The sequence below is a fragment of the Homarus americanus genome, unplaced genomic scaffold, assembly GCF_018991925.1.
Source record: "Homarus americanus isolate GMGI-L3 unplaced genomic scaffold, GMGI_Hamer_2.0 scaffold37032, whole genome shotgun sequence".
Classification (NCBI taxonomy): domain Eukaryota; kingdom Metazoa; phylum Arthropoda; class Malacostraca; order Decapoda; family Nephropidae; genus Homarus; species Homarus americanus.
The window spans coordinates 1,060,833-1,087,795 of NW_024731852.1; the positions used below are offsets into that span (position 1 = coordinate 1,060,833).

Here is a 26,963-nt window from a genome sequence, read left to right on the forward strand (position 1 = left end):
CATTTACAGATCACCGGTCCCACGTGTTCGACCTCCCTAATGTCTTGGCACGCACAGAATCCACTGCCGAGTTCCTGCCTCTTGGAGATGATAAGGAAGTGGAGTATTTCTTTGCTTCAGATGCTTCAGCCATCATTGAACACACAAATCGAGTCATCTACCTTCTGGTAAGAGGACAGAGCAGAGTTATTGTTTTGTGGAAAGTGTGTTGAAGCGTGAAATTATTATGTTTAACCCCTTGAGGAGTGACTTTTGGCGCTCCTGCAGCTACCCCAATGAACGAGGTTTTTCCATCCTAAACAAAAGAAGAGAGAATTAGTATGACAAGTTAAACTGATGTAAACACTCAACATGAGAGAGTGATGATGAGCCAACACTACCTGGTCAGGATGTGAACTTTTACTTTACTCTTATCCTCTTCACCACTGGTCGGCTCGTTAGCCGTTTGGGCAGTCGGTCACGTCTCTGTTACACACTGTTGGCAAGTACTGGGCATGCACTGGCTCCTGAATGTATCTAAACCTGCTCCAGTGTTGGTCAAGTCTGGTCTTGAAAGAGTTCACACTCGGTGCCGTCTCAGCACACTGGCATGAGTCCACAACTCTCACTCCCAAAAAGTTTGCCCTCACTTGTGGCTTCTTCAACCTTGATCTGTGACCCCTTGTGGGGTGAGCATCTGCCAGCTCCAGGTATGAATACTCAACAGAGTAGTGCCCCTTGAGATGTTTATACACCTCAATTAGGTCTCCCCTTGCCGGTCTGTAGTATAAGCTTGGCAGTTGCATGCGCTCTGATCAATATGAATAACTGATGCCAAGCACCAGTCTGGTGGCCCTCCTTTGGACATTTTCTATCAACTGACAGTCCCTAGAGAATCTCGGGGACCAGACTGGGTGACAGTACTGTACTCCAGACGGGGAAGCACCTCACTCTTGAAGATCTTGACTAGCGACAGACCATCCAGATATCTGAACGACCTTCTTATAAGACCTACTATTTTAGTTGCTTATTCACCTTCTCACAATGGCCCGAGAACTTCAGTTCATTGTCAACATACACACTCAGGTCCTTTTCGCATTCGGTCTCTAATAGTGCAGTTTCTTCGTTCATTTGGGACATTTGACACGCCTCCTTACTGTTGGTACGACCCAGGTGCATCATCCTCCACTTCGTGACATTGAATCTTAGCAGCCATTTCCTCGACCACTCTTGAAGCTCACAGAGATCTTTCTCCAGCTCTTCACAGTCTGTTTGGTTCTTAATTTCCCTAAATAACTTGGCATCATCCGCAAACATTTGTATGGAGGAGTGTACAGCTTCCGGCATGTCATTTACGAAACGCAAACATCAACGGGCCCAATACACTGCCCTGTGGTACCCCACTTATCACAGGTACATATTATGATTTTGTGCCATGAATCACCACACACTGCTTCCAGAATTTGGGTCCAAACATCCAGTACCTTGAGTAATTGTGTTAAGCAGGAGTGTCCCAGCATAAAACCGTTTTGGAAATCCTTTATAAGATTGTTTTGTAGTAGATGTTCCATCATGGCATCTCTTATAATGCTCTCAAGTACATTACACACTATGCTGGTCAAGCTCACTGATCTATAATTATTCTTGGAGTGACGATTGCCCTTGTTGAAAATAGGTCTCCCATAAGCCATTTTCCAATCACTGGGGAACTTTTGCTCATCCAGTTATTTACAGAGCAGGATCTTCAGGGGCTCAGCAAGCTCGTTACACAACTCTCTTAGCACTCGGGGATGCACCCTCTTTTGAGAACACAGTTTGGGTTAGCAATGTGTCAAAGCATCTGTCCTTAAATGCAGGAAGATTGTTCGCATCCTCTCTTGTGAACACCGAGGAAAAGAATCTGTTCTACGCCTCCACCTTGTCCTGGTCAGAATCTGCATAACTACCATCTTCAAGCCTCAGGTCTGATACTACTCCTCGCATTTTTAATTTTGACTTTGTGTAGCGGTAAAACGCCTTTGGGTTTGACTTGACCTCGCTCGCAATTCACCTCTGGAACTCTATTCAGCCCTTCTTCACTTTGACTTTGCTTGGTTCTTAGCTCTTGCCTACATCCTCCTGTCCTGCTCATCATGAATTTCTGAGTTTTCTTCTAAACTTTGTCGACCACCTTATGATTCATGTGTAACGGTCTCCTTGTATTCCTGCATTCCTTTAGGCACTAGTTTGGTCTTGGGTATATATTTATCGATCAAATGGTTTACTTTACTGGCTATGATATTCAGCCTAGTGTCTGTGTTCTTATATCTTCGTGAGTCAGGCCAGTAAGTACCCCTCATCTTCTTCCTCATCCCATCGTAATTACCCTTGTAATATTTAAACCTTGGCCTGGTTTTGTCATGAACCAAATAACAGTTAAATCTGAAAGACAACGTTATGTGGTGACTGGTGCCAACGAGGTCTTGTTGTTGCAGCTTGGCCACCATACCTTTCTCATTAGTTATGATGAGGTTCAGCAGTTTGGGTGTTTTGTTCCCCTCTGTAATGAGTTGGATCATTAACATGTTGGCACAGAAAATTGTTTCTCAGAGTTACTACAAAAAGGGTAACAGGATTATTAAGGTCATTTGGAGTGGATTCATTTCTCCAGTCGATGTTGCTATAGTTAAAGACCCCATGACAAGGTGGCGGCTATGGTTGAGTGCTGTTCCCTTGTCAGTTAAGGCTCTTAAGTTCCTTTGGTTAATAAGCTACAGTTTGTGGATCTGTAGATACACCCGAAAATGAGTAAGTCTCTTCCCTTTAGTTTAATTTTACACCACTTTGAATCTTCAAAAACATTCTTCCCTGCACCCTCACGTGGCTGGCTCAAAGGTCTTGCCTGGCATTGATAACAACGATCCTTTTTCAAGTTACTTGAGAAAGGTTCGTAAATGAGTCATATCCGTCTATATTGAACTCACATTCCTCTAGGTTCTTGTAAAACAGTTCTACAACACCTACTACAGTGGGGTATGCTATAACGAATCTAATTGGTTCTAGAACCTTGTTCGTTATAGCATTCGTTCGTTATAGGATTAATCCGTTCCAGGCCCCCAAATACAACCACTTAACACTGAAAAATATAATATAAAATTGTAAAAATTGTAAAAAAGTGCATAAATATGCATCTAAACCCCTGAAATAAAGAATATCATTAATACTTGTAATAAAAAACAATAAATTAGTAAAAAAAAAAAAAAATGTTTAAATAATGTTCGTTGTAGGGGTTTCGTTCGTTATAGCATTCTCAATTTTATAGGTAAAACCGTTCGTTATAGGAATATTCGTAGTAGGATCCGTTCGTTATAGCATACCCCACTGTATATCGGGTTGAAGTGCCTTCAGTAGTGTTCCAAACTCATCTCTCTTATCAAGGAATGTGTTACTATTACTGTACATGACTTGTAAGCAAGAATTTGTTCTTGGTAACGTCTCTCATCTTAGCAGTGATTCTGGCCTCCCTCCATTCTCAGCAGCTGCCTCTTTTACTAAATACATTGCATTTTGTGGGGTGTGGTCAGAGAAGACATTGTTTACATGGAGCTCACCTCCTCCTGGGTGGAAGGTGGAGCGGGTGGGGGGTGTCCCACTGTCCCCTGGTTTGGTACAGGCGCACTTGCCTCCACTACCTTCCCCTTGTATATAACCCATGTACGTCCGTCCCCGTTCCTCATCGAATCCTCCCTCTTCTGTTTCAAGCACCACAGGAGCATTTTGTGCTGTTCCCTCTGCATTACTGTGCGATTTGGGTTTATGAATATAACCCAGAAATGCATCACTCCTTGCTAAGGTTTTTCCTGCTGAATAACTTCCCATTTCTTATTCTCACTTACTGGTGTGATCCTGAGGGGGCCAGGCTTGTCCTCCTGCTTTTGTCCTAGCCTCCTCACATTCTGAGGGGCGGCTGACAGTTTCAGAGCCTCTGCACAAATATAGGGTGGAGAAAGTGGTGGTGAGAGTGTGGATTGAAGCTAATGTAACTGTGTAAGGTATTTTTTACATTTCATTAATTATATAACACTAAATAACACACAATTTGGATACGTCTGTGTGTATTTCATGAGTTTGTATCATGAAAATCTGATAAGGCTTTTGTTTCAATAAGAATTACATCCACTTGGTCTGTGTCAGAGTTTTTCATATTCAAGTTTTGTGGTAGAATGGTTGGTCCTTTATCACTTGAATCCTCACCTTGGTCTAGAGTGGGGATATTTTTCTCATTAGAACCTTCATTACACATATCTGTGTCCAGTAACTGTGATGGTGGAGAGAGTGTGTTGTCTAGTCACACTGTCCTCCCTTAAGGTAACTCAACACATCTAAGTCTCTGAGCTGCCAAGATTATAATGGTGAGTGGGAGAGCGTGAGAATTTTAAAAGAACCTTCCCATACCACCTATGACAGTACCTGCTGCATCACAGCCAAACTTTGAGAGTAACTGTGAACCACAACTCCAGTAACTCTCAGTAAACATAGGAACAACAGCTGGATTTTAGGAGAATATTATATCCAGACATTGATATATAATGACATTTACAGTATATAAATAATGCTGAACCTAGAAATTCTTCATATTATCATACAGAGCATTGTTACATATTCTTATCTTGGAATGTTTGCTGAACTTATTAAGAAAAAAGTCACCAGATGCTTTTAAAAAATATTGTATTATTATCCTGTTGTCTGCCATGTTCTAGGATGATGATGTTGCTAGTGTTGACAAAGAAGGCATCCTGAAGATTCACCGCCTCAAACGCAGCCTGGAAGACTCTCATGCCCGTGAGATTACCACACTCAAGATGGAAATTCAGCAGATTATGAAGGGCAACTTCTCATCGTTCATGCAGAAGGAAATCTTTGAACAGCCAGAGTCTGTCGTCAACACCATGAGAGGAAGGATCAACTTTGACAGCGAGACAGTGGTGCTCGGGGGCATTAAGGTGTGTCTCTCACTCATGTTCAAAATTATTGTCTGTATCACAAGCATAATGATCCTGCAGACTGTGTGCTGTATTGAGTTGTGTTTGGCTAGTGTCATTCTCTTGATAGGTTACAAAAATAATACATATGTAGCTAATATTGATAGATATGTACCATACAGTAGAATAAATTAAAGTGTCTTGGCTAAATGAGGTCACAAACAAAATAAATTATAATCTGGTGATATGCGAATATATTTAAGTGTTTATCCTATTATTATTACTGCCAGTGTTTATTTACTCTGTACAGTACAGTAACAAATACTTGCTTCACTTTTCATCAGGAGCACTTGAGTGAAATCCGGCGTTGTCGTCGTCTGCTGTTGATTGCCTGCGGCACGTCCTACCACTCCACCATTGCCACTCGCCAGCTGCTGGAAGAACTGACTGAACTTCCCGTCATGGTAGACATGGCATCAGATTTCTTGGACCGCAACACACCCATTTTCAGGGATGACGTCTGTTTCTTTGTCTCACAGTCCGGAGAAACTGCAGATACTCTTCTGGCCTTAAGGTAGGGTCTTATTATGTGTTTTATTTTGAATATTATAGTGAAGAGAAGTGTACAGGAAGATTTAATGAGCTTTGTAAATCAGGGTTGAATTAGAGGCTCAATACTAGCAGGTTGTGGGAGGAGAGGTGTTGATGATGGGGGAACTCTGCCTCAGGGAACCTCTTGTGGCTCTGGGCAGTAAAGTCCAGGTCAGATCCCCTATAATGAAGATCGTGTTCGGTTGTGTTAATTATTTACTTTCTCCTCATCGCTACTGATCGGCCTGTTAGCCACCTGAGCAGTTAGTCATGTCTCTTGTTACACACTGTTGTCATGTGTTGTCAAATGTCACACTGGGGATATAATTGCAGTTTTTGTTAGTAAATTGTTTCCAAAGTCTACTTTTCTGTGGGTAAGTAAAACAGCAATTAGTTTTAAATTAAAGGTTAATGCTGATTAAAGTCCTTGATGTAGTTTCCAGTCTTCTATATTGAGCCTTAAGTAAATGTTTATATAATACATAGATCCAAACTAAGATTTCTGTTCTTCACTGGAAAGTAAAGATTTCTTCATGAAATTCGCTTAAGTAATTGATCAAGTGGGACAGAATTAACGCTACTCACCAGTCACTCAGAATGTATGAGACTGACCTGCGAACTAACGTACAGTATGGTTATTTTTCAACTCGTAATTTGGGGAAGATATAAGTAATTATCTTTTTTAGTATTGTATGCACACACAATCGTTCATACAGAATGTGCAAAAAAAATTATCACAAGGTTAAAACATAGAGGGAATAAACATTTTATATATACAGTATGTGGGAGTTAGCGCACAGATGAGGGAGGAGGGAGCAGTGTGAGGAATCTCTCGGCTGTATGCCGTCTCCTGTGTCCTGTGTGTAGTGAAACAATTGCCAAATGACAACGCCTTATTTTTTCTTTTATTTTATATATTATTATTTTTATTCGTTCCTCACATTTACTGGTACAGTACACACGCAACACACTTCAGCCGGGAAGTAACTCAAGAGACATGGGTGACTCCTGACTGTATGCCGTGAAGTCTCATGGGGGGAGGGAGAGTGTGGCTGGCCACAGTTACAGCTCACTTCCCACACATACACACCCATAATTTTCATTTCTCGCATTTTATAGTTTTATATTATAATCTTTTTATAGCTATGCCACATTAGAGTACAGAACAGTATTGTAACTATGCACACTTCGAGCACAGAATACCCAGTTTTTCCCAGTGAGTCAAACATCGCTAAACCGAATTTTGACCAAACATTAAACGAGAAATGGTGCTAAAAATTTTATATCGCTAAACTGAAATATCGCTGAGTGAATGAACATTAAATAGGGATGTCTGTGTAGCCACTCAGAGAAAATTAATGGTGAGAATGTTATAGAAATTCCTGAGAAACTTGAATTACTAATAATAATAATTATTATTACTACTGAATTAACACTCGGGATCATACACGCATAAGTTGCCTTTTGATTTAATGTAAATGAAACGTTTGTCTCATGATCAGACACGCCATTATGGCATTTTTTAATTTTCTCTCAAACTTTTTGCTCAAATTACTTCAAATTTTAACTCCACTTTTGTCACACTATTCTCTTGTGCGGAACCAAGTCTTAAGGCTATGTGGCAACCTGTCTATGTGTGGTGGACCATGTTGTATCAGACAGCATTTGCCTTGATATTTATTCTTATGAAATGATAAAGTGATGTGAATTGAAATATTTATAATGAAGTACGTAGTGAAATATTTTTTTAATTTATGAGACGTTGGTGTAATGGCTACTCACAATACAGTTGCATATACAATACCACACAAAAGCATGTCATAATATATAGGTCTAGCTTGAAAACATAATGAGTGATCCTGAAATGTAGTGCAGTCGAGGCAAACATCTGGGAATGGTGAATTATAATGAATATATTGTGCCATTGTCGTGTATATACCAAGGCCTACCTCGTCTGAGTGGTAAGTGGAAATATTATTACTGTATTACCAAAATTTCAGTTTTTGTCACAGAAACTTTTAACTGGTCTATTTCTCTTCCTTTGTAAAGTATGTTTACAGTAATAATCCATCATAAAAAAATACTTTCAAAAGATTTCTACCAAAAAAAAAGCAAGGACAAAATATGTGAATAAACATTTCGGTGACTGTGCATTTAACCATTACTTAATTTTACTTTTTATTCTTTAACTCCGTTACTTTTTACATTATAATTTTTCTGGTTACACCATCGTCCTCCTCATGATTAACTCTCTTGTCATGTGTATTTGAAACTGACTGATGTAATGATGTGGTTACAGCATGAAGAGGAATCAACAGTAAACTCTCACTTTTCACTTACAGTATAGTCTCGGTTTACGCGGATTTTTTGTACGCGGTTGGTCATTTACACGGCACCTGTCCAGACGCACCAATTATTAGTTACGCTGTACATTCCTGAATTTATGCGGGAAGCAGCGCTGACAAGCTGCGCGCTAGATCGCTCTTATGTCACCGCTGACGTCAGATGACGTTTCGGACTGTGATTGGGCCACGCATCCTTACCACCCCTGCATCCCCTCCGCTGCGAGCTGTGATTGGTCTATTTAACCTTGCTTGCCCAGTCATCAAAACATTACCGAGTTCTTCACCCGCCACCCACCACAGCCAGCCCAAGTCAGTGATAGTGATAGTGAGGATATGGACTTTGAGGGGTTTGACAAGGAGGCCCTGCTAGCCTCTGTGGTGGATAGTGATAAAGGCAATACAAGTGATACAGGTGAGGGCCAATAATCTGCCCTCTGCCTCGGGACCAACCTACCATCCCCGTGTACCCAGCCATCTCTTCTACTAACATAAGTGTTAAAAAACCTAATATTATTGATATTTCTCTTAAATATTAATTGTGTGCATGCCATCATAAAATTAAGATGTTATTTTTACTACAACGTACGTACCGTATTGTGTCGGAAAAAGGGTAGTCTGGCGGTCGGCCCAGTCTCTATTTCAATTAATCCCATATGTTCTGTTATTTCGTTTCCGCGTTTCGCGTTATACGCGGACCTCCATGGGTTTAATTGACCGCGTAAAACGAGACTATACTGTATACTGTACTAACAAAAAATTGCTTTTACTGTATTTATTTATTCATTTATTTAAATTTTTTTAGGGCTTCATGTGATTACCCAGGCCCTTTTTACATAGCAAGGCATCATTTAAATCAATATTTGACAACATCTTAGCCATGAAATGCGCTATACAGTACAGTGGATCCTTGTTAGTCATATAATTCTCTTTTAAATAGAAACTTGGCCATAATGTTAACCACTAATGAGAGATTCACAAGTTGTATTCATAAAAAAACCAAATGTATGAAAGCTTTTCTATGTAAAAAATAAATAAAAATCTATGTACAGTACAATACATTATATATTTTGTTGAGGTTGTATCAAAATATTTTTTAAAGATCAACATTAACGGTATATGTGTCCAAATTTTCAAACACAAATCATAAGTTTATTTTTGTGGATGTCATCTGTAACTGGGTCCTGACACCTGGCTGCTGAGTTGTTGAGTGTTTTTAGCGAGTACACATTCACTTTATGCTAATTCGCGTTGACTCTATTTCTATCCATAATTCATTTTATGTGGAAAAGATTCCCTGTTATGTGTTCTGTAGAAGATATGGCACACTAGTTTTATATTATTATTATATTATATTATATTATATTTTATATTATTATTATACAGGTAGTTCTGCTATAACGCGATAATTGTGTTCTTGTAAAATATCGTGTTATAGAAAATCGCGTAATAGAAATAACAGGGCTTATGGAGAAAATAGGGTTAGGTGCAGATTACTCGAAATCGAAAAAATTTAGTAGTTAGCCTAACACAAAGGATAGCACAGTCTAAATAAATGTTACATTCATATCTAATAATGAAATCATACAGTAAATGTAACACTTTACCTTGAAAAAATATGAATGTAACTTGATGGGGGAGAAGGGTGATTTTGAGGTTGATAACATCGAGCTTCTCTTCAAGTGTTATATCCTTTCTTTTACGATAATCACCGGGAATTCTATCATCAGAACGCTTTTTGGAGATATTCTTCTTTACCATAATCACAGTTAATACCACAAAATTGGAGAAATAGTAAGCAAAAATCGCGTTATAGCAAACAAGCGTTCACGTTATACAAATATTGTTCCGAATTCATAAATCGCGTTAGAGCAAATTCGCGTTATCAAAACACGCGTTATAGCAGAACTCACTGTATTATATTATATTATATTATATTATATTATATTATATCATATCATATCATATCATATCATCATATCATATCATATCATATCATATCATATCATATCATATCATATCATATCATATCATATCATATATCATATCATATCATATCATATCATATCATATCATATCATATCATATCATATCATATCATATCATATCATATCATATCATATCATATCATATCATATCATATATCATATCATATATCATATCATATATCATATCATATATCATATCATATATCATATCATATATCATATCATATATCATATATCATATATCATATATCATATATCATATATCATATATCATATATCATATCATATCATATCATATCATATCATATCATATCATATCATATCATATCATATCATATCATATCATATCATATCATATCATATCATATCATATCATATATCATATCATATCATATCATATCATATCATATCATATCATATCATATCATATCATATCATATCATATCATATCATATCATATCATATCATATCATATCATATCATATCATATCATATCATATCATATATCATATCATATATCATATCATATATCATATCATATCATATCATATCATATCATATCATATCATATCATATCATATCATATCATATCATATCATATCATATCATATCATATCATATCATATTTAAGCTGCATTAGAGTATTTTAATGGTTTTTACAACTTCTATAGCATTACTGCTCCAGAAATAAATGTGAAACGTGGCACTGTGTGTGTGTGTGTGTGTGTGTGTTATTTTTAACCCACATTAGATTATTGTAATGATTTTCCACAACTTTTATAGCATTACTGTTGACTTTTAATAGTTGTGGAACATATCCTAATTTTCCCCATAAGATCACATATTCATTATATGCGGATTCCTATTATGCCGTGTAGTCACAGAACGCAACCATAGCATAAAGCGAGGGTCGGGTGTACTGTACAGTATTGATGTACTTTTGGAAATTTCAAAATTGTGTATTAACCCGGTGCATTCCTCTCTTTTATTAGGTATTGTAAGCAGCGTGGAGCCCTCATAGTGGGAATCACCAACACTGTTGGATCATCTATCTGTCGAGAATCTCACTGTGGTGTGCACATCAACGCAGGTCCAGAGATTGGTGTTGCCTCGACTAAAGCTTACACGTCACAAATGATCTCGCTGGTTATGTTCGCCCTCATGATATCTGAAGACCGCATCTCTGCCCAACCTCGCCGCTCGGAAATTATCCAGGGCCTTAGAAAGTTACCAGAACAGATCAAGGAGGTAAATAAAAGCATTAATTGTTCTCATTACTATAAAATAAAATAAATATATCATACTGCATATGAATTAAATTAAGAATCTTACACTAGGCAGTTGCATTACAGTACAAAAATCAGATTACATCGTACTCTATTCTCATCTAGCATATACTTTATCATCATATTTCTCACTGTTGCACATGTGGTGTCTTTGTCAGCAGGATTGTTCACAGAAATAGCCTCCATAGTACATGGCCTGGTACACCTCTGCAAACACCACCTTATATACACTTCATCTCACAGTGATCTTATTCTGTCTCGTAATTTTACCTTTAGCTCTTTATATTTATTTCCTCTCAGATTACTCATGTACATAGTTGTCTCCATATCATTAAACAAGGTATACCATATTGTATACTGTACAGTATATTGAAATGTTTGACACTTAATGGGAAACTGTATTTATGCTTTTAAATCTTTTGAATGTCTGTTATAATGAAGGTTTAGTAATTTGTCTCCACCTCCAAGTACAATAAAAAAGTACCTAAAATTTTAGGTTTAAATGATACTTTATTTCACATTAATAAAATGGAATAAACTCCATTATTGAATCTCTTATCTCTGAACACTACTTCACTCATCCAGGGAGAACCCTTCTTGGGGGTTGGCCATGACGGAAGAGCCTCCAGGCTGCCCTATCCCTGCACACCTCCTTTAACATCCTTATTCCCCCCTGATGTGCTGTTCTACATTTCCCTCCCACAATGTTGGTGGCTTCCTCTACAGTACCCAGTGCCCCTGTACACCCCATTCATTATTCTCCACTCCTCCTCCATCCTTCTCACAGTCTCTCTACTGTGTCGCCCCAAACATCGTATACACTTCTGTTTCTTGCTCCTGTTCTGGTTACCTCTGATGGCTTAAACTTTTCAACCTTCTTCATTCCAAGTTATTGTTTCTCTGCCATAAGTTAAGGTAGGAAGTGTTTTACTATCAATAAGTTTCTTCTTCACCTCCAGGTTTACATTTATTTCATTGTTGATGCTCGTCAACCCTTCAGTTATTTTCTCTCGTGTACTGTATTGTTTTCTCTCTACTTTCACTCTGAAATACTTACCAAGCTCACTTAACATTACTCTTAAGTACTTCAGATTATTAATATCCATCAGTAACTCCTTCTTGATCAGGATTTTATAGTTCAGTTCACTTTGGTATCTGTTGTCTATGATTTACTACAGGGTGTTAGAACAGTTCTTTTGCACCTGTAATAATTAACACTATACTGTACAGCATATAGTTGTTCCTTGTTATACCTATATTGTTATACAGTCGTCCCTCGCCAACCGTGCAGGTTAGGTTCCATGATCGCCGATAACACACGTCAAGACCTAACTATGTGGCCTGTTCCTTCACAAAACAAGATTTACATTGTATATTTCATTAAATTTGAGTCAAATATATATAGAATAGAGTAATATAAATTAAATAGTAATATAAATTTAACAGTATAAGGAGTATTTACCTTCATGGAGGATGATGGTGGATGAGATGATGTGGAGGGAGAGGTTGTTGTTAATGGAAGACGGGACACAGGCCCACTCTCTCATGTGCCACCAGCAACACTAGCATAGCCTCGTTTACCCTCATGGCACTGACGCTACACTCTCGCCACGCATTAGTCTATCAAGCACTTCAACTTTCTTTTCTAGTCATTATGTTTCCTTTTCTCTTCACTTTATGCTCACCTTTATCACTAACACTCAGTGCACGCTTAGGGATCATAGTTAAAAGCAAAATTAATGTTATTACTCTAGAGAGTATGGAATAAACATCCAGTGTACAGAGCAATAAAATGCATCTGCACGGTATGGGATCACAACACTGACAGAGAGCGGTGGGAGGCTGGACGCTGCCCAGATGAATACATTGGAACATGGGTGGAAAATTACTCCGTGCTAAACCATGAATACTCAAAATTCAATACAGTAGGGTCAGGATATATTGCTAGATAGGGTCCAAGGATGTTCGCTATATACTAAATCGCGATATATAATTACATGTAATCAATGGGGAAAAATAGGGTTAGGTTCTGGAGGCCAATAAAAGTGACTAAATTTGACATAAAATAACACAGTCTAAAGTTAGCAGAATATAATTTGGATTGCTGGAATCTTTGCAAGACAGCAAATAATTTGAATATAGACATGGTATTTTTAGGAGTGTTTCTGACTTTATACAGTTTTTGGCTTTATGTGAGGTCCCAGGAACATAACCCAATTAAGTTGTGAGTCTACTGTAAATAAATTTATCGCTATATATTTGAAAAAAAAATTACTTTGGTAGTGATAAATTTGAAATATTTCCTGCCCGATTTCCCTTGCGAAAAAAAAAAATATTGCTATATATAGGATAATGTCAATAATTTTGGTAGCCGCAATATAAAAAATCGTTATGTAAAGTCGCGATATATCCCAACCCTACTGTACCGCTGTTGGTGAAATGGTATACTGTACAGAGTAAAAACCCTGGATACCCCAAATCTGCAGATAGAAAATCCGTGGTTGGCAAGGGACTACTGTATGCCATGTTCCACTTACAGTAAATATTGTAAATGGTATCCACATCCAACATTTACTGTGACCTTTTCCACTATTTACTGTAAGTAAAACAAGGTACAGTAAATAACTATATTTTTTATTATTGCTGTTGCACAGGAACATTTCTAACTCCCTGTACGTCTTATCCAGTGTCAAACTCTTTGCTTTCAAAAATAATAATTTTGTTTATCTTTATATCACACACCTTGTCCAAGTTACTCACCAAGTTTTGCTTTCCTGTTCTCTCTCCTTATAAACTATAGTCATCCATCTCCAGTCACCCTTACCTTTATTTCCCTAACCATTTTATCCATAAATACTGTAGACACAAACATCAATCACAAAACTTAACTTTTCTCCCAACAATCCCCACTTTCCTACAATGTTGGCATTACTCTTCCCTGCTTTGTCATTCATATTCTTAAAAACTATAGTTTTTCCATTTCTCTTTGGAGATGGTTATTTGACTTATACCTAAAATAATCACTAAACTTGCTCATAGGCAAGGCATCCAGCCATAAAACTTGCTTAAATTTTGCCTGGTGGCAACTGGGACACCATACCATCAGATAATCACAGCTAACCCATGCACACATGGAAAATGGCTTTCAAACAGTGATGATGATGATGTCTATCTACTGTACTGTGGCATTTACATACTTAGTGCATTCACAAACATCTTGTGTGCTCTTTAGGTTGGTGTTAGCAGAGGAAGCAAGGCAAAAATGTATATCACATGAGCATAAGTATGTGGTGCATTAGCCATAGTTGGAAACTAAAAGTGTGCCTCTCTATCTGTGAAAAACCAGGTATAACATTGTGTACCTGTCTGGTTAAATAGTTGTAGACATCATTAGAACTCAATTTCATGTACCTTAAGCTGTGTTTCACATTAATTCCAGTTGTGACCAAACATGGCCATGACTTCAACAGGTGGCCATACATATCTTGTGCAAAGTTACTGTAACAGGTTAATGAATATAAACAGTACCATATATTTTCCTTAAAAACAGAAGGACTTAGTCTTTTAGGAAAATATATGTTCTGTTCATATTCATTAACCTGGTAGAATATTCATGTTAAACTAATTATTATTGAAGACGGGTAGAGTAGGCCTTTATATGGAGTGAGGTAGAAATAGTTGTACCTAGAGTTTATAATTCCAAGGAATTTTATTGAGAATTTATATTTAATATGATTTTGTCGATTTGTTTTGTAATGGGAATCTGTGTATGTGTTTTTATATGTTATTTTTCTTTGGTAGGTATTAGCCTTGGACTCTAAGATCCAGGAGATCAGCAAGGAAGTGTTTGAGAAAATGTCACTGCTGGTGCTTGGCCGTGGCTACAATTATGCTACCTGTCTTGAAGGTGCACTGGTAAGTGGGATGGATATGGGGAAAAGGTTTCTTCATTCTTGTTTAAAGCTGATGAAATTATAAGGATTATATTATAACCAGTACAAGTTTGGTGAAGCTCTGAGTTCTTCAGTGTTTTTGAAGAGAATGATTATCAAGAAACTATAGATGATACAACTAGAGTTACTGTACTAAATTGGGACTAATATTTCACAAGAGGATGGCAGGAGATGGGGAAGACAGAAAGAGATTAAAAGGTGGGGTAAGGGATCCTCTGGAGAGACAGATGGACCTCCAGGAAGCAGTGGTACAGTATAATGTGAATGACAAGAAAGTAGGGTATTCAGCGGCTGTAGGGGACACCTAATATACCTAATGACCACCCACTAGAGGTGACCATGTCATACCTGTGTAGGATGTCTCCAATGTTCTTAATAATTGTGTATAGGGCTATTTTAAAGTCCAGTACTGTTCATGATTCCACAGCCTGAGCATATAACTTAGCGAGCTTGTAGTTTTGACCTCGGGTGTTGGTGGTGCATGACATCACAAAGAAATGTCCCGGGTTTATGTTTTCCATCCATTTCTTCCATGTTTCAATGAGATCTGGTCTATTGTGCCTTGTCTGAAGGGTTGTTAGTCCTCAGTCTGCTAGGATAATTGAGGTGACACAGTTCTGAATTATCTTAGTTGATCTGTGTTGCACCTTTTCTAGCACATATGTTTATTCTAACCTCTTTTTATGATAGTGAGTAAAGGTTAAAAAAGTATCGGTGAGGCATACGCTTATTACATCATTGAATGATCCAGGACTTCTATTTTCTTCTTTTTTTAATTAAATTTTTATTCCATGAAAAATTTCTTGGGAGAGGAAATTTTTTAATAGATTTGTATGCTTACATGTAAGGACTCAGGGAAAGATCTTGTTGATGATAGATTTATATGTGATAAATTTATCATATAATATATAGAACACTGACAAGAGAGGCCAAACTGTGAAACTCTTAATTTTTGTGTGAAAATGACTGGATAATGTTGGAAAAGAAACGGAAAGTGGAGGGACCAAACCTTCCACAATGGTGCTCCCAAGACCAACTGGCTCAGCAAACTCAAGTATTATAAAAGTTTAACACCAATAATCCTCTAGTGTACTCACTCACATACTAGTCTTCTTTTCCTGTGTAATTATCGTTGTAAAAATGCCTTACAGAAAATCAAGGAGATTACATACATGCACAGTGAAGGCATCATGGCTGGAGAACTGAAACATGGACCCCTTGCTCTGGTTGACAAAGGCATGCCCATCATCATGATCTGTACACGAGACAACGTCTTTGTGGTAAGTTTAGCATTTTTTCCCCTCCTCTTTTAATTATTTCCTCAGTTTGTAACTTTTATTTTAGGACTGTTTAGTGTTATTTCCTTTGATAATGGTTATTAGAAATAAATATTTTTCTTATATTTGCACATCTGGTAATACAGTAGGGTCGGGATATATAGCCACTTTATATAACGATTTTTTTTTATATCGCGGCTACCAAAATTATTGACATTATCCAATATACTGTATATAGCAATAATTTTTTTTCTTTATTTCACGAGGGAAATCGAGCAGCAAATATTTTAAATTTATCATTACTTCCAAATTTGTCGACATTTTCCAATATACAGGTATAGCAATAAATTTATTTACAGTAGACTCACAACTTACGTGGGGTTATGTGTCTGGGACCTCACATGAAGCCAAAAACTGTATAAAGTAAGAACACTCCTAAAAATACCTTAAATAGCCCAAAAAATACAAGTTGAAAATTTTTTTATCCCTTGTGCAAGATACTGTATATGATGTCTATTCAAATTATTCGCTGTCTTGCAAGGATTCCAGCAATGCAAGTTATATTCTGCTAACTTTAGACTGTGTTATTTTATGACAAGTTTAGTCACTCTTATTGGCCTCAAGAAACTAACCCTATTTTTCCCCATTGATTACATGTAATTATATATAGTGATTTAGTATACAGTTTTACCCCGCTTAACGCGCTTTCACTTAACGCTTTTTCGCATATACGCGGTGCCTTGCCAAAGCTAAACTTTCACTTAACGCGGCATTTTTCATCATATACGCGGTGAGTGTCTGGCTCGAGAGCTATTTTTAGATTCGCACCACCCCCCCACCCGCCACCCTGCCTGACTGCCTGTTTTAGCTCATAAAATTCATACAAATTACCCAACCAGAATATAATTTACATTGCTGGAATTCTTATAATTTGGTGATCATTTTGAATATAAACAACATATATTTTGCATTAAACATACAATTTTTAGATAAAAATATTTCTCAAGGTAACTATGTTATCTTTTGTCCAAAATATATGACATTTATATTCAAAATATTCCTGGTCTTACAAGGAATCCAGCAATGTCAATTATATTATCCTAACTTTAGTTTGAGGTATTATTTATTAAAATTTAGTGGTTATCCCACACATCTCCTTGGGACGGTTGGTGGGGGGTGGGGGGGAGGGAGGGACCGACCGACCGACCATCTGTTACCCCGTGAAGAATTATTTTTTTTTTTATTAACTGAAGATATTTGTTTTAGCTCATAAAATTCATACAAATTACCCGGTCAGAATATAATTTACATTGCTGGAATTCTTATAATTTGGTGATCATTTTGAATATAAACAACATATATTTTGCATTAAACATACAATTTTTAGATAAAAATTGTTCTCTAGGTAACTATGTTATCTTTTGTCCAAAATATATGACATTTATATTCAAAATATTCCTGGTCTTACAAGGAATCCAGCAATGTCAATTATATTATCCTAACTTTAATCTGAGGTATTATTTAATACTAAATGTTATAAACTCTGGAAGGGAGGATTGGTGGGGGGTGGGGGGAGGGTTGGGACTGACCACGCGGTTGGAAGAGGGGGGAAGGCAAGGTGGGGTACTTTGATTGACAGATAGTGTCGAAGAATATTTTTTTTTTTTTATTAACTGAAGATATTTGTTTTAGCTCATAAAATTCATACAAATTATCCGGCCAGAATATAATTTACATTGCTGGAATTCTTACAATTTGCTGATCATTTTGAATATAAACATCATAGATTTTGCATTAGACATACAAATTTTTGATGTAAAGTTTATTCTGAGTAAATATGTTATCTTTTGTGAAAAATATGACATTTATATTCAAAATATTCCTGGTCTTACAAGGAATCCAGCAATGTCAATTATATTATCCTAACTTTAGTTTGAGGAATTATTTATTACTATACCTGGTTTTCCCCCAAAAATTTCTCAGAGGGAAGAGCCAGTGAGTGTAGTGTGAGAAGAGGGGGAGGGAGTTGAGTCCATTATTTGAATGGACATTAACTTGGCGACTGTATTTCTCTATTTCTCTTAAGTATTAATTGTGTGCATGTACCATCATAAAATTAAGATGTTATTTTTACTACAACATAGTTATTTGTCGTCAAAAAGTGGAGTTTGGGGGTCGGGCTGGGTTCTATTGGAATTAATCCCATATGTTCTGTTATTCACTTAACGCGGTTTTCACTTAATGCGGGACCCTCTGGGTTCAATTGACCGCGTTAAGTGGGGTACAACTGTACAGTGGTTCTTCGGTTAACGAGCACAATTCGTTCCAGCAGGTTGCTCGTTAACCGAAAACTCATTAACCGAAACCATTGTTTCAATGGGTTTTTGGGTAATTGGTTCCAGCTCACCGAAAATTGCCTAAATTCAACAAAAAAGGTAGAAAAGTACACTTACTATGAGGTGTGTATGTAGAAGGCTCCTGGATGATGATGATGGGAATTAGAATGGTGGCGGAGGAGAAGGGAGAAGAGAAGGCATTTTGGTGGAAGAGAAGTCACCCCATGGCACCATTTCACCCATAAAATTTTAGTTCTCTTGGTGTAATTCAAGATTATTTTCTTTAAATCAACACTGCACTGCATTATATATTGTCAATATGTAAAATAAATTTCAAAATGACCAATAATTTGCTTGGAAACAGAAAAAAGCGTTTAGTTGAAGAGAGTCTCAAGCAAGATGTTACCTCCACTGAAAACAGAGAGAGACTAACGCCTGTCTGGTGTGTTAACAGGCTGGATGGCACGCCAGAAACTAGTTTCTTTACCTTCAATTATGTTCAATAATTGTTAAAATGACTAAAAAAGTTAATATTAAACTTTTAAAATTATTGAATAGTATAAACTTCTTGATATTTACTAAAATAGTAAGGAATTTAAGCCCTAAAACCGATTACTGTATTGGCGGACTAATACTACAGCTGGTGGACCGCCAAATGCAAGCGAAAACATGTTGAAGTCGGCTCGTAAAAAACTCGTTAATTGAGGGATTGCTCGTTAACCGAAGTTAAGAATCTTATGGAAGGTAAATCGTTAACCGAGGCGCTCGTTAACCGAGGGATCACTGTATAGCGAACATCCTTGGACCCTACCTAGCGATACATCCCGACCCTACTGTATGTTTACTGTATAAGAAATAGCCAAATGGAACACTTCCTTACATTGCAAGTAGTAATCTCCCTGTTAGCCGGAATATTTGGTGCAGAGCTGTTCCTTGGTTGAGAGATTTCCAGGTATGGAGACAAATTTTCTCATCCCCGTAATTTTTCCGGGTACTAAGGAAAACACTACTGTACACATACAATATATATTAAATAAACAAACTATAGCTTCTACTGTATACACTATACAGTGAACCCTCGAAGATCAGGACTAAAAGGGTGGACCACCTGTCCGGAAAAGCCTATTGTCAGAATCTTCCGGTGAATGAACTAAATGTATAAAAACGATAAATAATGATATAAAACACACCAAAAATACAGTACATATTATCCTGACCACTGGGGTTAGTTATACTGACTTTTACCTGTGAAAAAGCCATAATTTTGACCAATATATTACTGTACTCACTTTGTACTCAAATGTACTACACTAAAGGACTAAAATTTTTATCTCTTGAGCAAAATATATAATGTCTCTATTCAAATTATTCGTTGTCTTGCAAGGTTTCCAGCAATGTAAGTTCTATTCTGCTAAGTTTAGTCTGTGACATTTTATAAGATAAAAACTTTAAGCTTAAATATACCTTCACTCTGCTTTGGGAATGCTTCTTTGGGAGGCTTCTTAACCCAGAACCCCAAATTTTTTGTCCGAATCTTCAGAAATCCGGATTTACCGGGTCAAGGTCTTCAAGGGTTTACTCTACTGTACTCCCTAGCAGATGCTGTCATCTTGAGCTTGTGAAGCAGGCAGACTAAATGGTGACAATACAGGATGGCCTACCTTTATCCTGTACCATCTACTGCAGCAGGTGTTGCTGACTGTCACTCTCCTCTCCCTCCATGAAGGAGGGATTGTACTTGAGCTGTATACTGTACTCATACATGATAATAATGGTTGCCCCTTGTGTACGAGGATGGCCGGCCCAAGGGCCACCTAGGCATGAATTTGTTTAAGGTGTAGAAGCTGTCGCCAACACAACAACCAAACCCTGAGTTAACGAGTTGCATGACCCAGTGTCAAGGAAGTGTCATAGAAGACCTGACAACTCACCAACTGCACTGGCTAACCATTACCCCGGAACACGATCTGCAAATCGATTAACATCCAGGTTCCAAATTACTGTTGAGTAGACAGAGGCAAATGGCATAAAGAAATGCCTATAGTTCAACCTGCCCAGGAATTGAACCCGGGACCACTCTCTTGAGAGATGAGCATGCTAACCATTACATCACAGGGTGCCACTGTACATACACCTCTACACACTAGCCTACAGTAGGCATACACTGTCCACTCCACTCTGCTATGTACAGTACATGCACAGTAGAACGTTGATATAACACTAGGTAGGTTCCAAGAGAGGTCGCTTTAAACCAAATTTGCACTAAATCCAAGTGTTGTTTCAATGGAATAATTTAGTTTGGTACTTGAGAGAAACACAAAATACTAAAAAGACTGAGAGTCTACCCAGATGTACCTCAGCCCATCTCCTAGAATAAACAAAACATTGTTTTTTGTAGTATTATGTTAAAACAAACACTCATAAATCAACACAGCTAAAATTAAGGGATGCAAAATGGTCTGTTTACTGGCTGGGAAGATGGGGGGGGGGGTTGATGTGTTTGACAGTTGATGCCAAGGTCTAGTGCTTATTTATTTATCTTACCTTTAGAGTGACTTTAAGTTTTTCTCTTATAAAATGTCACTGAATTGACATGGGAGAATATAATTAACATTGCTGGAATTCTTATAAGATACAGTAGTGATTACCGGGTAGTTTGAGTATAAACATGCTATAGCTCACATTACACATACAAATTTTTGTTCTAATTTAAGAATTTTATTACAAAGAGCTAATTTTTTTATCTCTTGTGCAAAATATATGACTTTTATATTCAGATTAATCGCTGTCTTGCAAGGATTCCAACAATACAAATTACATTCTCCTAACTTTAGTCTGTGACATTATATAAGATAAAAACTGTAAGCCTAAAACACCAAACCCTGGCTGGGAAGATGGGGGGGAGGGAGGGAGGGGGGAGGGGAGGTGACAGTGACATGTTTGACAGTTGGCGCAGAAGGTCTAGTGAAGTATTTATTTGTTTATTTTTGTCCTTTAGTTTGAATTCATGTTTTGTGGTTATAAAATGTCACAGAAGTGACCGGGGAGAATTTAATTTACATTGCTGGAATTCTTATAAGATAGTGATTAATTTTAATATAAACATGCTATAGTTTGCACTAGACAAAAATTTTAGTAATCATTAGTACATTATTTTGAGTACACGTACAGTACAGCTTTGTCCTTAGGACAGTGTGGCTTGCCCAGAGAAACATTAGGTGCCAAATTTTTAATATTATGCGCCAGATTGACTCGCGCAAAATTGGAAAGATTCGCTTTAAATTAAAACATTGTCCTTAATTGTGGGTGTCGCTGTAAATCAATAATCTTAAATTAAATCGCTTTAAATTGACGTTCTACTGTACTGTACATATGATACCTTCACACTTACTGAATGTACACTGTACAGTATAATATAAGTAACTCTAATCACTTTTTATGTCTTTACACTGTACGCACCATTGTAGGGAAGGGAGTTATTTATTTGACTTTCTTTTGTTTCAAATTTTTTAGACTTTCTTTTCTTTATTTCTTTATACTTGTTTCATGTTTTATTTTCTACTTCAACTTCTCTAAGTACTTCCTTCTTTCAGTTTCTTAATTACTTTATTTATTCCTTCTGTTATCTATTTCTTAGGTATTATACGTCTTATACAGATAACCTTTAACCTCTTAAACATGTGTTAGCGTGGCAAGGTCTAGGACACGTAGATTCAGTTATATTTTATGGTACCAAGATAATGGGAAGGAACATAGGTAATACTGCAAGGATAATCATACCCCAACATACAACGCAGATGATTTATTAAAATGTAGTTGTGTACCTGACACTTTACCTGAACATACACACATGAACCACTCCTTGGGGTTCACTCAACACTTGACCAAATTTACGTTAACACTGATACAAATTACAAAGACCACTTGGTCTTACTTCAATGTCACCCAAACAAGTATTACGTTAACAGGACCAATGTTCAGTCAAAATTACTGTAGGTTACGGGTAACATTCTATGACAGAGACACACAACAAAGATTGGTCGTCAGTCCTTCAATTACATTACTACTTACACTAACACAGCATAGCCCTTATCAACCCGCCACAAGATTGTTATTCGTGTACAGTAATTATTATTATTCTCAATCCTGGGGATGCAGGTTACTCTTGCACACACAGTTATACTGTACCTGTTAACACTCATTACATCACAGGATACATTGGTATTCACTCTCTCGGTGGGAATAAGATACATGAGACAGAACAAGTTACAATATACAGACAGGATGTAACCACAGGCTTATGCCACTTGTATTCAAATCACATGCCGGGCGTGTACACTCCGTGACGCTGCAGCTAGGCTCTGCCCCATCGTGGGTTCTTCCCATGCCTCACGGACACGGCTGCACCCATAGGCCTATGACTCTCTTTGGGCACCATCAACTCAAGATCTTAATCTCGGTGTATTAAAGACATCCTATTTCAGACATCCTCTCTTCCAGTGGCCACCACCTCTTGGCAGCTCCAGCAACACACACAGTGCCTGGTTGACGAGGAAAGAGCGTTCAGAATGACATAAAATCAAAATACAAATGTCACAAAACACGTCTTGTGCAAGGAAACAGCTGGTGCATGAACACACTTACTTAGCACATAAGACATCAGTTACATTATCAGAAACACTGACATATTCAACACAATTCAACGAAGTCAAATTCACTCAATGTGACGGAGAGACACTGTGTAATGTACCTGGTTGACGAGGGAAGGACATTCAGAATGAACTATTCAAACTGCACACTGTTTCATACACCTGGTGTTACCATCACCAATGCTTTACATACATATTCATTGTTCTCAGTTATGGTGCACCTTGGGCTGTGAAAATTAGGCTATAGGCTTATATTAATTTCCTAAGGTTAACTTTTATAATCTAATCAGTGTGTGAGCTTTGCACTGCAAGAATTTAATTGATGTCAAGTACATAGGAGGGCAGTCACACTGTGGGCAGAGTCACAAACCACAACAACTGGCCTACTCACAAATATCGTGTTACAATTTAATGTCTTACTACCATTGACAGGCTCTGCCCTCAAGATTAATGAGATTCTTTAATACAAAAATGACAATAATTTCAATGCACTCATCAGAATCTCTGAGGTCTGTAACTCAAGGAATACAACTTCAGTTTTGAATTGTTATCTCGTACTTCATGAAAGCAACCACAATGATTACAGCTGTTTACTTGGCAGCCAAAACACATCGTCTTAACACTATTTACACTACACACAAAGATAGATGAAGCCTTCAACTTATACTCAATACATCTTGAATGCTTCAGCTCACCATAGGTTTATCTGACTTACAGCTACTCCTACAAGTTACATCATAACTTTAAATTTACACTGCACAGCACTTCAGGAAATATATAAAATGGATGGTTCCTCTCACTAGAGAAAACATACACTGGTTGATTACGAGTTGATAATTTTTATAATGGTTGGGACTGGGTTGTTCTTATGTTCTTATAGTGTGTGTGTGTGTGTGTGTGTGTGTGTGCGTGCGTGCGTGCGTGCGTGCGTGCGTGTGTGCGTGCGTGCGTGTGTGCGTGCGTGTGATACATTTAAAGAAATAATTGTCCTAAGGGCAAACACATAAATGGAATATACATTTCTTTGTACAAAATTAAAATGTAACCCTCCTCCCCTTGTCAGCAAATTTTATTCGTGCATTTGGCGATTCGTGGCCATTTTGAGAACTTAACCCTCACAAATTTGAAGGCCTACTGTTGTGTTGTCTTTTTGTGTGTCTTTGTTACAAAAAAGTGTCATAATTAAGGTTGGGGGAGCTCCAAAAATGATTGTGGAACACATACCCATTTCCCCCATAAGATTAAGAATTCACTTTATGCTATTTTGAGTTAGGTGAGGTTTTTGCATAATGTAACCCTCGTGTAAAGAGAGGGTCAGGTGTACTGCACAACACAGATCATATGCAAAAACAGGAGAGTGAGTTAACAAGCTTAAACAATAGCAGCAGACAATGAACTAAGAGTGTCATGATGCAAGAGTTTGAGGAGATAGGCTGTGAGATACATCAGCCAATCATAGGCATCCCATGCAGTCACTTGACAGTAGTGACCAATTGTAGCTCACAAGCACTCTGAGCCTACCCATCCACATTCCTAGCATGAGTCCCTGCAATGGAAGCATGATGCAATCTCTTGGAAACTCATTCCCATGCCTGGAATGGAGAAATTTTTCCTGAAATTGTTTGGAATGCAAAAAAAAAAAAAAAAAAATCCCAATTATTGGAGAGTTTCGGGGAATGAAGATTCCATCTAGCAGAAAGATTATCATAAAGATTTATTTTGAACATTGCAAAATAGATACACACACACACACACACCTGACCAACACACACACCTGACCAACACATTCAGTGATTCACACCCCCCCCCCTCCAGTCTCACACACTTATACCCAAACACACCCACTCACTTACACTCCCCTCTTCCCATCTGCACCCACTTAGATCCATCTACACACCTGTATGTCCACCCATATTTGCCCATCCACACACACACACACACACACACACATACACACATGTATTCAGGCTCAATGCAATATATATTATAGACTTAATGTGTTGATGTTGTTATACACCAATTAAAAATTTTTATATTTTCCTTAGAAATGCATGAACGCTCTACAACAAGTAACTGCTCGTGAAGGCCGGCCAATTGTCATCTCCAATAAAGGTGACCAAGAACTTGAGAAATTTGCCTCCAATATCCTAGAGGTTCCCAGGACTGTGGACTGTCTTCAAGGTCTCCTTACTGTCATTCCCTTGCAGCTCATCTCCTACCATATTGCTGTTCTTAGAGGATGTAATGTTGACTGTCCACGAAACTTGGCAAAGTCCGTCACAGTTGAATAAAGTGGCACCTTTGTTGATTCCTGCATGCCCCTTGGACATGCTGTACAGTTTATTTGCATATTTATTTGTTCAATATAATGATACCATAATATAATGTGCTCTAAATTAATGAAAATACTTAAAATGATGGTGTGTATAAAATTCTAAAATATAAAGAAAATTATGTTTTTGGGATGTTAAAGAAACTGTACACAAGTTCAGTCAGCATGCAGTACCTGTCTGTGATTGCTTTCCTTTAATCATTTTTATGATCACTGTCTAAACTATTCTAAATGGATTTTAGCTCTCTGGACCAATGTCACTTGTGTTTTATGATTCTCATTTTATCTTCGCTTGTCTGTTACCCAGTAATACTTCCAGAAAATTGCTACCAATAGTATTATCAACTTGTCAATCTCATCAAAATTTCCAGTATGTCATTTGTCTTTGAGTGAAGAAGAGGCCCCCATGTGGGCCTTTCCTATACATTCCAGTCAGTGAATTATTGGTTTGGTTTTCTTCCATTTTTTTACTTGATATGTTTGGCTAGAAGGGGACACTTTGAGTTGATGATACATGAAGCATGCAACTTGAGTCAGAGAATATATGAAAATTTTTACCCTGCTGGGCAATTTTTTTTATTGTACAAAGAATTAAAATTATGCCCACAGTAATATTTTGTAAATATATATTTATTGCTACCTTTATTGCATAATTCTTTTAAAAGAATGTAAAAAGTTTATCAAGAGTTACTCTCATGATTCTATTGGTTCATAATATAAGATGCTGTACTTCACAGATCTTTAAAGTGTGCGGTACAGTACAGTACTGTACAATACATCAAACTGACACAGCCGTGCATATAAACTCTTGTGATACTCGATAACTTTTTACTCATTGTAGTAACTGACTCTTGCACACTCTATGGTTCATCAGAAATTAATAATGGTAAATTTCATTTCTGTAAGATGAGGTAAAATTTTTTATGTTTATTTCAAATTATATAATGATGATAATTTTGGACTGTTTTGAATTAATTGAAGTTATGGAGTTTTTGTTTTTTATCTCGACCAATACTTCCATTGTGTGTAAATTACACATAGTATTGTACAAAATATAAAATCTATCATATAGACAAAGAAAAAACATTCCTGACAGTGTCATCAAGGATGCTGTTGTTATGGGTGGAACATAAACAGTGATATACTGTACAGCATTTAAGGTAATTTCCTTTATATCAAGGATGCTGTTAGATCAGTTTATAAAAATAAATAAAAACTTGTACTTTAGACTTCATTGTAAATGGGAATGGAAATAAACCTGAATTTTCA

General features: G+C 37.2%; 1 protein-coding gene across 1 annotated transcript in view; it reads left to right on the forward strand.

The window, feature by feature from the left end:
• The window catches only part of LOC121867915 (glutamine--fructose-6-phosphate aminotransferase [isomerizing] 2-like), a gene marked incomplete at its 5' end in the record, with an annotated part of 52,990 nt that extends 26,027 nt beyond the window's left edge, over positions 1-26,963 (forward strand). Inside the window, 7 exon segments of the mRNA XM_042368052.1 lie at positions 10-167; positions 4,719-4,961; positions 5,285-5,514; positions 10,854-11,109; positions 14,949-15,062; positions 16,252-16,380; positions 25,408-26,963. Of these exon segments, the coding sequence (XP_042223986.1) occupies positions 10-167; positions 4,719-4,961; positions 5,285-5,514; positions 10,854-11,109; positions 14,949-15,062; positions 16,252-16,380; positions 25,408-25,653 (1,376 nt within the window).